Genomic DNA, 13,488 nt, shown 5'->3' on the forward strand with positions numbered 1-13,488 from the left:
TAGAAACCTTTATTTGTCTCACGATGGAGAAATTCCCAACATGAATAAATATATAAAGAAAATGTGATGCTTTTGAAGCATTAAAATTGCATTGTCAAAGACGGCGAGACATTTTCAATGATTTTGATTGACCAAGAAACGTATCAGATCCAACTGTGGACTGACCAATCATCTAGATTTGTGGAAAACTATTAAATTTACCACATTTGGAAATTCAAGATTTCTGTCCAACGGCGACAATGTTTTGGAACGTGAGCTACAAAATAAATAGGAGCAATAAACTGTCGTGTGTCAATAAAAATCAAGATTTCTTAATGAGCCCTATGGAGGTGGGCTACTGTTGAATTCTTCTGAACTGATCTAAATGTCATAATATTGTAGGTGAGCAAGAAAAATAAAGAAAAAAAATTGCTTCATTCAATTCAACATTTTTTTGAAATCAATTCACCAAAATTCACAAGTGGCTTATGATTAACATGTCAAATCAAAGACGTCAAGCAGCAGCTACTCTGGTGTAATGAAATTTAAAATTAGTGAAACAATGCAAAATACAGAAAATCTTAGCAAAAATCTGAAAATGTAATAACAATTACATGGTTTGAATTCCACAATTGTGTAGAATGAATCACATCTGTTTCTTTTAGAATGTGCCATCACATGATAGATTATACGACTCTAATATTCTTTGAAAGCATTCAATGAACACCGTCACCGTACAATGTTTCCAGAAAATACAAAGGTCTAGTAAAGTCAATTCACAGAGGAAAAAAAGACCAGGTTTGAAATTTCTAACACAGCAGATGCGCACTAGTAGTCCTCCCACCTATTTATTGTTAATTGTGTTGCAATAACTCTTGAACAGTGCATAAGAGAAGCTTTCGCTTGACCTAACATTCATGTTCCTTCCATTTCAAAAGCTCCCAAATTTTAATTTCCGGAACTGCCTTCGTGATTGAATGTACATATATACAGTATATACATACTAAAGTATTTCAATCAATTAGATATCTGCTAAAACGTTGGCTACAGTCAAGTAAGAAAAGCAACACTCAGCCCCCGTCCAAAAGCGAATCAATGTCTGCCTTACTGTGTTTGGCAGCGTCAGCATTCAGGCATAAGGAAATCAATAGCTTGCTACATAAACAGCTAGAGACCCTCAATTTTGGAGGACGAAGTAACTGTTCCAACCTTCAATTCACACAAAGAAATTGCTATCAAGAATCTACATTTTATTTATTTATTTAGAGAGTTATAAGTATTCATGGGGGCTGCTTATGCAGTTTTCAAATGAAAGCTATTGTATTCCTTGACTGTCATCATTACATCGGTGACAGGCCAAAGTTGTGTTGTTGGTGCAGGTAATGAGCTACATTTTCGTGGATTGGCACCCGCGTACTCGGTGTAAAAGCGGGCATAATTTATTTTTTCATGCTGGCTCAAGTCTAGTCCATCGTGATTGGGAATTCTGACGGGTGGAGCTGCCTCGCCCCTGACTCATCCAACAATTTGGTAACAGAAAGTACACTGCGACCAGCGTAAAAACATGGGCTTTCAGCGTGATTGTGAATTCGGGAGACATGCTATGCCTGATTACAAAAAGTAGAATAGATTTTAGATTCACAAAAGCGGGTCTAACCTGAGGCACAGGTGGTGCAATGCGATTTGGGTCTCTTTGATCAAAGCACAGTTACACTAATTCGTGGTGGATTTCGTTTGTAAACATGACACTAAGATTCCCTCTGAAGCATTGTAGAAATCAATTCATTTGATGAATTATGGCCATTATCATCTTAAACACACCCAGACACATGATCGGGGGTGGATAACTATCTCCAAGCGCCCACTTCAGAGGCATGGCCAACTGCGTCATCCGCAAGAGGAGAGCCTTTAGTTACCCTGCCAATGTTATGCATGGACCCCAGAGATTCAATTTCAATTTCCGCAATGTCAAGCACTACCTGCCAGGGCATACTGCACTCGGGATGCCCTGATAGTGATACAAATAGGGAATACTGTGATCATTGGCTGGGATAAGACTACATTCATCTCACAATGGTGCAAAAAGGTGCAAACAGCCCGTTACGTCCAACTCTACCTGTGCATAGTCCAGAAAAATACCAAAACAAAGAAAACTCCACCCACTCACACAGACTGCGCTTTGGACTCGAGTTGCACCCGGTACGAAAATAGTGCCTTTTGTCTTCGACAGCATACACAGTGTAAACTGACTGCATTGCGACTGCAATTGACCAGTTGAGATGCATTACTCATCCATCCATCCATCAATCCATCTTCCGATCCGCTTTATCCTCACAAGGGTCGCGGGGTGTGCTGGAGCCTATCCCAGCTGTCTTTTGGGAGTAGGCGCGAGACACCCTGAACCGGTTGCCAGCCAATCATAGGGCACACATCGACGAACAACCATCCACATAGGAAGGCCAGAGCCGGCCGGGATCGAACCCACGGCCTCTGCACTGTGAGGTCGGCACGCTAACCACTGGGTCACCATGCATCACTCATATATGGCAAATTCCATATCAATGCTGAAAGTAGAAGTACTTCATGTGGATCTTGTTGATCTGGTATACAGGAATATATTGAGTATACTCTCATCGGGTCCATTTGAACAGGGATCATCACGTATGTATGCGTAACCTTTACCCTTACCGGGTTCCTTAAAGAGACTTCTGGAGTCCTTCCTACTCAGAATAAAGGGATCTACCCTGAAGTCATCTCTTCACTTTGATTCAAAGTCACAAAGAAACACAATGCAGTTTTGAAAATGTCATTTTGGATTGGGTAGATGTCAGGAAATAAGAATGAGGAAGGGCTACGCACATGGGTAAACTGTTTTAGTGCACCGCAACGAATAGAGCTGTTACTTACGTCGTAATGCCTTGACTTCTTAATTTCCTTGATTGGTGTGATTTGATCTCCTTTCTTGAATGTGGTTTTGGCATCTTTGGCAGTTTGGCTTTCAGGCTCCATCTTCAGCTTTTCGTCGGTGGTTTTCGTCTTCTTCTGGGTCTCTACTGTTGGTCCAGTTGACGTCACTGCTACTGTGTTCTTGGTGTCTGTCGGCAGCTTGGCAGCATTCGGCCCAAACTGTTCGCTATCTCCAGTTCCCGACTGTGGTTTTGGTGTCTGAGGCTGGGCTGGCTTGGACTCTTGCTGACTGGCGGCTTTGTGTAGAGGACTTTGTTGACTCGCTGTGGCCTGGTGGCGTGGTGACCCAGTGAGCTGATGTTTTGGGGACGGGTGAGGAACAGCGAGAGGAGGCTCATCGAGACCTCCGCCGGACATCAACCGCTGGGTTTGGCAGTTGAGACACAGCCACTCTTTTTTCTGAAAGACAGCAAAAATCATGACACTTGCAGTAAACATCTGAAATGTGAAATGGGGAAATATGTCACAGTCATAGCGTCCATTCATTTCTTTTCTGCTTTATGTGCTCTAAGAAATTTGGGCAGCCTGCTATGAAATGTTTGGGATCAGAAAAGTCATTTTGTGGGACATGTTAGACATTCCTCAGAGTTCGCGCATGTCTCCTTCGATGCGGGATGGCTTGGATCCAGTCACACATTTGTTTGGTTGCGTTTGTGTGCCTGAAAGCAGCAGCCTTTTTCAACATTATTTATTGAGTTAAATTTGGGATTCTCGGACCTTCAGTCACTTTATGAATCATGATCTCATGCAACATAAGCAAGAAGATGGTCCAAATTTGAAATGCCATAAGCCCATTTTTTTGTTTCTCATTTGACTGTAGCGGTTCCACTCAAATTGATATTTGTCGGTGACGTCACTCAACATTGTTGTGTTGGTTTCGATTCCATCTCAAAATCTTTGTTATATTTGCTTTGTTCGTTATGAGTTCATTTCTATGCTAAGTTCATTAGAACCCAGCAAGCTATTTCCTTCGTCTTTCACACTTGTGAGCATGACAACTCCTCTTCATTCCATCCTCTCCTTTCTCCCTTCGAGCCCTCTCACACTCTCCACTCTCCTTTTTTTTTCTTTTGACAATGGGAGAGCTATTTTTACCCAGAATTGGATTGTTCTGCTTGAGCATACATCTCCCTCGTCCTCGCCGCTGCTTTAGGCTGCACTCTCCCCTGCACTGTCCACTCACATTTACACGCACGCACACACGTGCACATGTGTGCATTTCTCATCAATGCAAAATGGAGGAAGCCCGTCGAGCTGAATGCCGACCAAGAAAGCGAGTGATGACGAGCAGAGGGAAGCTGGGGAGGAGAAAGGAGAAAGGATGGGAGTCGTGGAGGAAGCCAAAGGGTGCAACGAGAGTCGAGTGAGTGACAGCACGCGTACATGTGAGGCATACGCACGCGCACACACACACACACACACACACACACAATAACTGAACACGCAAAAGGATGTGCCACCCCGCTGAGGCTGAAGCAAGTGGAGGAAGAAACTCGAGCTGCAGCTAAAGTGGGCATCAGGGCGCCGCTAATTATTACGGTGCCAAAGGTGCTTCAAGACAGTTTGAAGTCATAATAAGGGTGTCAAGGGGTGTGTGCATTTTTGTGCGTGGCTATGGAGTGTACTTTTCAGGGCTGACTTGACGAGCACGGAGAACGTCTGCATGGTCTGCAACCGTATGTTGTTGCTTCACAGCAACCCCTTCCCCTGTCTCGTTTATCCCGCTGTATGTGGTTTTAATGCTAAAGCGCTACTTAAGGAAAACCATATGAGGCTTTTATGACATTACTCATCAGTCACAATATTCGTTATACCTCCATATGCTCATACAGCAGCGAAAAATAACAAAAATGTATGACCTACACCCCTTCAAACTACACCTGCAAATAATAACCTTATAACCTTATGAACCACTGACATGGTTCATCAAAAACTGAACATATAAGGCAAAGTTCTCATGAAGTCACGCAGGTGCCCAGAACGTTATGGCTGTTAATTCAAACTTGCATTATTTTTTGGCCAAATTGAAATTGGTAATGACTCATGAAGTCACTTTTTCCTAATGCACTACTCAGAATTGGGAGGCTGTAGGTTTTAACCTTCTTGTGGTGGAGGTAAAAAAAAAAAAAAAAGTGGCAGGTGCTCAGGCACAAAAGTCATAGCACAGAAAAAGATCACAGGAGTGCGAGTGAAATGTATCGTATGGGGAGTCCGACTTTAATATTAGCACTGAGGCGGGGGGAGCCTACCGGACTACAATTTAAGCTCTTGGGGAAATCAAGAGCACACGCCTGTGTGCTCAGGCGATAAAAATCAGGCCATACATCTGTTAACTATACACAATGAAGAATATTAACTGCGAGCATAGAAGCTCTGATGCTTTTCTGGGATGAAGGGCTCAACAAATGCATTTGACTTGCCAATAGCGCTTTTCTTGATGTGGTTTCATTTTATAAAGTGTCGATATCAGTGGTGAGCCGTGAAGGACCTGTAAGTCACACTCATTTCAATCTATTAGGAAGTAAGATAAGATAAGATATCCTTTATTAGTCCCACACTGGGGAAATTTACAGCCTCCAGCAGCAAGAATGTAGGCAGAAAGAAGAAGAAAAAACAAACAAACACCGTCCAATTAAGTGCAATATAAATACAAAATGGATAAATCGCAGTGCTATTTACAGTTGTTTTCCACATCATTCAATTATTAAATATTATTGTTGCTATTTTTTATTCAGCAGCCTGACAGCAGTTGGTAGGAATGAGCGTCTGTATCTCTCCTTCTTGCAGCGCGGATGTAACAGTCTCTGGCTGACGGAGCTACCTAGTGCTGTCAGGGCGGGCTGGAGAGGGTGGGAGGGACTGTCCATCATAGCTTTTAGCTTAGTTAGCATCCTTCTGTTGCCCACCTCCTCCAGAGTGTCAAGGGAGCAACCCAGGACAGAACTGGCCTTCCTGACCAGTCGCTCCAGTCTCTTTCTGTCCCGGGCTGAGATGCTGCCTGACCAGCAGACAATGCCATAATGGATGGCCGAGGCCACCACCGAGTTATAGAAAGTCTTAAGGAGCGACCCCTGAACCCCAAAAGACCTCAGTTTCCTGAGTAGGAAGAGTCGGCTCTGTCCTTTCCTAATCAGGTTGTCCGTGTTTGTAGACCAGTCCAGTTTGTTGTTCAGAAGAACACCTAGGTACTTGTAGGAGGTCACCCTCTCTATGTCCATACCCTGGATGTTCATCTGTGCCGGTGAGGACTGTTTCCTGCAGAAATCCACAACCAACTCCTTAGTTTTCCTAGGGTTGATCTGGAGGAGATTCTGCTGGCACCAGTCCACAAAGTCCTTCGTCATTCCCCTGTACTCCCGATCGTCCCCCTCTGTAATGAGGCCAACAATCGCAGAGTCATCGGAGAACTTCTGAAGGTGGCAGGTTGGAGTGGCGTGTCTGAAGTCCGAGGTGTAGAGGATGAACAGGAATGGAGCCAGAACAGTCCCCTGCGGCGCTCCAGTGCTGCAGAGAAGCCTGTCCGACTCACAGCTCTGCAACCTCACGTACTGCGGCCGATTTGTGAGGTAGTCAGTGATCCATGCTGTGAGATGGTGGTCCACTCCGGCGTCCTGCAGTTTGCCTCCCAGCAAGTTGGGCTGGATGGTGTTGAAGGCACTGGAGAAATCAAAGAACATGATTCTCACAGTGCTCCCAGCCTTCTCCAAGTGTGACAGCACTGAGTGGAGGAGGTAGATAATGGCGTCTTCCACGCCGATGCCAGGCTGATAGGCAAACTGCAGCGGGTCCAGTGCCGGGCTCACCAGCGGTCGAAGGTGGGCGAGGACGAGTCTCTCCAGCGTCTTCATCAGGTGAGACGTCAGCGCCACCGGTCTGTAGCTGTTCAGCTCCTTAGGGTGGGGGGTCTTGGGCACTGGGACCAGGCACGAAGTTTTCCACAGCTGTGGAGTTCTGCCCAGCTTCAGGCTCAGGTTGAACATGTGCTGGACAATGTCACACAGCTGGTCAGAGCAGGTCCTGAGGAGCCGGGAACTGATCTTGTCTGGACCTGCTGCCTTCCTCACATTCATCTTCCTCAGTTGGTTCCTCACCTGCTCTGAAGTGTATGCTAATGTGCGTGCGCACATGCACACATGCATGCATTCATTGTTTCAGTAATTGTGAATACAGATTAGAGTCCAAAATAATCCGATATTCAGGCAATGAAACATGAAGTGTAAATCCTCTAAATCTTGAATGATGTCCTGTCCTATCCACTAAAAATAGAACAACTTCAGCAGATTTCTTGTAGCCGTTCTCCTGTGTTAAAATCACTCCAGTTTTATTCTATCCATCCACGGGGTTAACCCCAAATGAGCTCTGCAGGGACGGCAACAGAAAAAAAAAGTTGACCAAATTGAAGTTCTTGCTCTGCCGTATCTACCCTGCTGAGTATTAAGAGTATTAGCCTTGGTGTAAGGCTGAGAGAGACGGCAGCCTTTGAAGTGCTGAAGTGTGAACTTTGAAGAGCAGGAAGCATTACTGTTGCTACTCCCCTCTGAGGCTAGGAAGTGATCAAACAGACGAGAGGAAAGAGGCTGAAAAATGAAGTTCCAGTGATGGCTGAAAGCAGTGACGATGAAGCTCTTGCTCTTGTCTAATATCTGGCGAATTTAAAATTGTGAATTTTACACGGTATGATGGCTTCCCATGAAGATCCCATTAATAGTTGAAAAGAAAAACAGTGGATACAAACTACAATGCTCCACTTATTTCACACATATTTCTGTGGATAGCTGGTCTAAGTGCCTCGAAGAAGCTGTAAAATCTCAGCCAAAGAGGTGCATCCAGGAATTTATTTACTCTGGACAGTAAATCACAAGTCTGTGCAAGTAGCCTCCTCTCAAACCAAAGAAAATATGATTGTCATGATCCCGTTTCTGTTTGTCTCCAGTAGGTGGCAGAGGAGGGCCTCGTTAGCAGCTTCCTTTAAAGACACTGCCAGGCCGACAACTGTCGGATTATTAAACCTTGCTCACGACTCTGTTTCCAAGTGCTTCAATATTCTAGACGTTCTCAATTTTTGCCACGTAGTTCATTGTGTTTCTCTTGTATTTTTTTCATTCCTATGTAGTCTCGGTTTTTTATTCTCGTTTTTTGTATTCGCTTGTCCTTTGAGTTGACATGGAATTGACATTTTCTTGTAGCTTGCCTTTAACAAGCGCTTTTGGTTTGTTCCGCATTTTGCTGGTTCTTCGTTACCAGCATCCTGAGTTGTACTTTGCGTTGTTTTATAAATGTAAATAAACATATTTTTGTCATACGCTCTTATCCCTATGTCTGTGGGATCCTCTCCCGATCCAGATTGTTCAGGAACGTAACATTTTTTTCACACATTAGCACTCTACGGAGCGATATTGTCATTTTTCTTATTTCACTGTTGGTATGCAATCTAGCAAACGAAGAAGACGATTATAAATACCAGAAGCTTTGTCTTCAACACAGAACTGCAGAGTACACTAAAACTCATTCAGTACCAGCCAATTCTAGACCAAGTCTGAAAAGACGTTTAAAAACGTCTTTGGGAGTGAATGAGTTTAAAGAATCAGGAAAAAGAAAAATAACCCATATGTAGATGTAACACTTTTTACTACAACATGATTCCGTATATAGTATATATTTTTCCGTCTGTGCTTAATTGGTCCCATTCTATTTTCCTGGAGTGCGTGACTATAGCATATGCTCCTCCAATACTTGCTGATGAGAAGCTTGCTAGTTTAAAAAAAAAGGAAGAAGTTCACATAGCAGCCGCATAGGGATTGTAAAAGAGAATGAAACTGCGGAGGTCAGACATCGAGGGTTAATTTGAGGTGGATGGTGAATGGAGGAGACTGGGCCAGGAGTGCGAAGGAAGCGAGAACAGAGAAGACACTATCAAAGATTAGTGAATTAGTGGAGAGACAAGATGTGAACGGGGACAGTGGGGAGCAGAAGTGAATTAGTGGAGAGACAAGATGTGAACGGACAGTAGCGAAGAAAGAGGGGAAAGAGGAACAAAAATGAGCAGTGTATTAGTTCTGCTTCATGAAACGGGCACTTCCTGTTGAGAAGTGTGTGTGTGTGTGTGTCTGTGTGGGGAAATCCTGCACCATTTTCCTTGAGTGGGAATGGCTCCCTGTCTCAATGTCCATCCATCCATCCATTTTCCGAACCGCTTGATCCTCACTAGGGTCGCGGGGGGTGCTGGAGCCTATCCCAGCCGTCTTCGGGCAGTAGGCGGGGACACCCTGAATCAGTTGCCAGCCAATCGCAGGGCACACAGAGACGAACAACCATTCACGCCCACACTCACACCTAGGGACAATTTAGAGCGTCCAATCAGCCTGCCATGCATGTTTTTGGAATGTGGGAGGAAACCGGAGCACCCGGAGAAAACCCACGCAGGCCCGGGGAGAACATGCAAACTCCACACAGGGAGGCCGGAGCTGGAATTGAACCCGGTACCTCTGCACTGTGAAGCCGACGTGCTAACCACTGGACTACCGGGCCGCCCTCTGTCTCAATGTTTCAAGCATTATAATTGACAGAGGATATTTCCGAGATCGCTCTTCCTCTCACCTGAAGTTTTACCATTTTCAGCCACGATTGGATTTTCACAATAAAGCCACAATACAGTTTTGTCCGCAACAATATCCTTGTTGGATTATCCTTTTGCCATTGTCTGTACTATTTTGTACAGTTTTTGTATTTCGTACGATACACATATATGATCACTTGAAATGCTCATAGAAATGTCGGTTGTCAGACATTAGTCAGACGTCCTCATTTGACTCCATCAAGCAGTGTCATCTGCCCTTCACAGTGTGACTCATGTCATTAGTGTTTTGCTACTAGGTTGGAATTCTCTTTTGCGCTCTCTCTCTCTCTTTTCTGTAAGTAGAGCGAACATGCACGCGCGTGTGTGTGTGTGTGTGTGTGTGCATGTATGTGTATATTAACCCTGACACCCAGCTCAGTGTGCTGATTCAGCCTCCGCACATGTGCCCACTTTCTTTTTGCAACCACTGCAGCCAAACGACATCTAGGGTCATTCCGCATTCACTATTCACTGGTTTCATATACTTGTTGAAGGAAGTTTGTCGATATCAAGATGTTCCAGAAATGGACAACAGTTCTTTTTGTGTGACTCAAACTATGGTATCATATCGTATCCTATCATACAATAGTATAAAAGCACATGAACTGCTCTAATAATCCAAACCGTTCTACGGCATTCTGTGGATTTTCGACAAAATCAGTTTTGTTATTTATTCATTTTTATTAATTGACAAGTATGCACTACTCTCAGATATGTACACAAGTGCAGTCATACCTCGGTTTTCGACCGTAATCTGTTCCAGAAGGCTGTTCGAAAAGCGATTTGTTTGAAATCCCAAACTATTTTATTAACCCATGATTAGGGGCTAATACACTATGCAGAAATAACATAAAAACAGTCAGATTTGCGTAAACCACAACAAACACGTCTGCTCACAATGAATGCTCCACGAGGAAGCATCACTTCCTCGTGTAAGGAAGCCGAGATGAGTCAAGTGGCATATTCAGTTTGCTCAATTTGGTCAAAAACCGGTTTTCAGTCGTAATCCGAGGGATAAAAATCTCCAATTTTCTGGTCGAAAACCAATTTGGTCGAGAACAGAGACGTTCGAAAACTGAGGTTTGACTATATGGTACAAGAATGAGCAGCATGTGGCTAAATAACACGTTTTTACTAACTACTATGAAACACAAATATGGCTCCGTTTTTCGTGCCCATTGCAAGTCTGGCACAAGGCGTGGTCTAAATCTGCCCAGGGGCAATAAGACTAAACTTTGGTATTTTCGCAGACCTGTGCGCGTGGGTGCAGCGTGGCACAATAAAAGAAGACCGTTTTGCGTTGTGGCTGTGAAAAAAGCTGATTTGCTGCCAATTGAAGCAACTTCTCTCAATTCCTTTAAATGCGGTGTTGATAGTTGATAGTCATTGACCTGCAGGAAGAATAAACTGATCTGTTTGGGTCCTGAGGCAGTTTAACGGGCACAAAGTACCGGTAACTTTACAAGGAACTGCAAGCAGATAATCACAGGCAGGTTGTGTTAAGTTGGCTCGGGAAATCACAGAACTGTGAAGTGGGCACCTTCCACTCGGATCATTCATTTCCCCTCAGTACTGATAAAAATTCATGCTAATCATAATATTGAACAAAAATAACATGTATCAACTGAAATCAGTCACGTTGACAGCCCTTTAATTCAACAAATATAATTACATGGCTATTTCCTGAGGGCATAGTAGAAATACTTCCACAAGTATGTGAAAATGACAAAACCATTGCTGAGCCGTTTTTCATCATCCAAACATAGAAAAGCTGCCGGTGAGATTTAGCTGCACCAGCAAATCTGCAACATAGTTGCCCCCGGGGGCCGTGGACCAGAGTGCATACAATCACGTCAAACATCTTTCATGGTTCGTGACAACACAGCTGGGAAATGAGGTGAGCGGTCAAATGTGAGATGAGATAAAGAAGGCGGGACATTAGATGACATGCACGACAGAAAAAGGGGAAGAAAAGCACAAAAATGATACAGTGACATTAAAAATGGCTGAATACTGTGGACATGGATAAAGACGTAAACATACCAAATCTACAGGACACTATAGAAACACACACACACACGCGCGCACACATCCACTCACTTTATTGATTCGTGCCCAAAGGAGCACCGTCATTTTGAGATGGAATCTAATCTAGTTGGAGTCCAAGAAGGATGGAATAAATAACACATTGTTTCTACTCTTGGTGGTCGACGGTAGTTTAGTTTTTTTTTTTTTTTTTTTTACATTTGCAGCTCTCCATGAAGACTGCAAACTTTTTTATTTTTGCAAATATAGACAACTTACATTGGAATTTAGAGGAGTTTTTATAAAAACAAAAAAACAAAAAACAACAACCACAATAAAATAGGACACAGACCCGTGATCATCCCAATTAGTATAGCTTGTAAAAAAAAAAAAAGAAAAAGTTAACAAGCCTTTGGGCTTGATTTGACTTCTATAAAAGTGGCTCACAACATCTTGGCATGGCAAAATGTTGGGGGAACCTCTGACACAGACAATCTTGTTGTTTCGAGTCTATGCATCATGGGAAAAAATTTTCACCCTTTAGTAGGCAAGAGACAAGACAAGCTGTGACAATAATGAGAGATATCATTAAAACTTGCATGCAAAGAGACAGTTTGAAGACAAGAGGTATTTCTGCGGCTAAAAAGTGTCTATTTCCGCTTAAATCGAGGTCGTGTACAGTATACCCACACGAACAGTTATCCTCACAAGGGTCGTGGGCGTGCTGGAGCCTATCTCAGCTGTCTTGGGGCAGTAGGCGGTGGGTGGGTGGGGGGGGGGGGGGACGCCCTGAACCGGTTGCCAGCCAATCGCAGGGCACACAGAGATGAACGACCATCCGCGTTCACAATCACACCTCGGGACAATTTCGAGTGTTCCATTAACCTGCCAGGCATGTTTTTGGAACGTGGGAAGAAACCGGAGAAAACCTACGCAGGCATGGGGAGAATATGCAAACTCCACACAGGAAGGTCGCAGCTGAAATCGAACCCTGACCATCTGCACTTTGAGGTGGAAGTGCTAACCGGTCGACCACTGTGCCCCCTCCTTTGGGATCAATAAAGATAAATAAATAAACCTAAAAATGACCATTTTAAACAATTACATGCAAATGACAAAATAATGTTGATGAATATGGCAAATTCCTTCTTGTTGAGGAAGATCATGTTTCGGGAACATGAGAAGAAGCACACAGGAAACACCCACTCAAGCACAAGCAGGACAAACAAACTACACAGGAATACTTGAGCCAATATTCAACCCCACAACCTCAAACTATGAGTATTAAGTATTAACCACGATCCCACCGTGATGTCCTTGATTATACAACGAAAACAAAATCAATGCTCTTTACTCTTTAGATAAGATGCAGTTTGAAGAAATGACCCTCAAATTGAATTTTAATTTCCAATCTATGAAAATTGAGACTTTATCATGTATAAAGAACACAAACATAGAATATAATGTACATGCTTATTTTCATATATTTCATTTTTTGGGGCATTACTTCCTGTACAAAACCTCGCCATTCGCCGCAGCGCACATCAGCACCATGGAGAGAGGCAAATGCACTGCCGTCGCTACCACATCTCAGCAGCAGGGGGACAGCTACATTGTCGGTGATTGGACTGCACTAGCAGGAGTAATTGTCGAAGATAAGCGGAGGAAACGCTCTCGTTGACAAACCACGTCGTGTGCGCGCGTGTGTATTTGGCAGGTGTGAGGCAGGAAAAGTAAAATAAATCTAAAGAAGGAGGTGCAGAGACAGAGAGACAGAGAGAGAGATGGTGGAAACAGCAGTAGAATACAAACACCTCGGCTTCCGGTTGCAGCTGGATTTTTCTAGTTCTACACATTCACACGCACGCGCGCACACACACACACACACACACACATAGGCA

At 43.8% G+C, this 13,488-nt stretch overlaps 1 protein-coding gene across 4 annotated transcripts in view; it reads right to left on the reverse strand.

The window, feature by feature from the left end:
- bsna (bassoon presynaptic cytomatrix protein a) overlaps positions 1-13,488 on the reverse strand; it is a 77,391-nt gene that overhangs the window by 27,473 nt on the left and 36,430 nt on the right. For all 4 annotated transcript variants that reach the window (XM_086108130.1, XM_086108123.1, XM_086108114.1 and 1 more), the window contains exon 4: positions 2,887-3,345. In XM_086108130.1, the coding sequence (XP_085964256.1) occupies positions 2,887-3,345 (459 nt within the window). The remainder of the gene's footprint in view (positions 1-2,886; positions 3,346-13,488) is intronic.

Source organism: Hippocampus guttulatus, chromosome 1 (genome assembly GCF_054856545.1).
Source record: "Hippocampus guttulatus isolate MCC_2025c chromosome 1, RoL_Hgut_1.0, whole genome shotgun sequence".
Classification (NCBI taxonomy): Eukaryota; Metazoa; Chordata; class Actinopteri; order Syngnathiformes; family Syngnathidae; genus Hippocampus; species Hippocampus guttulatus.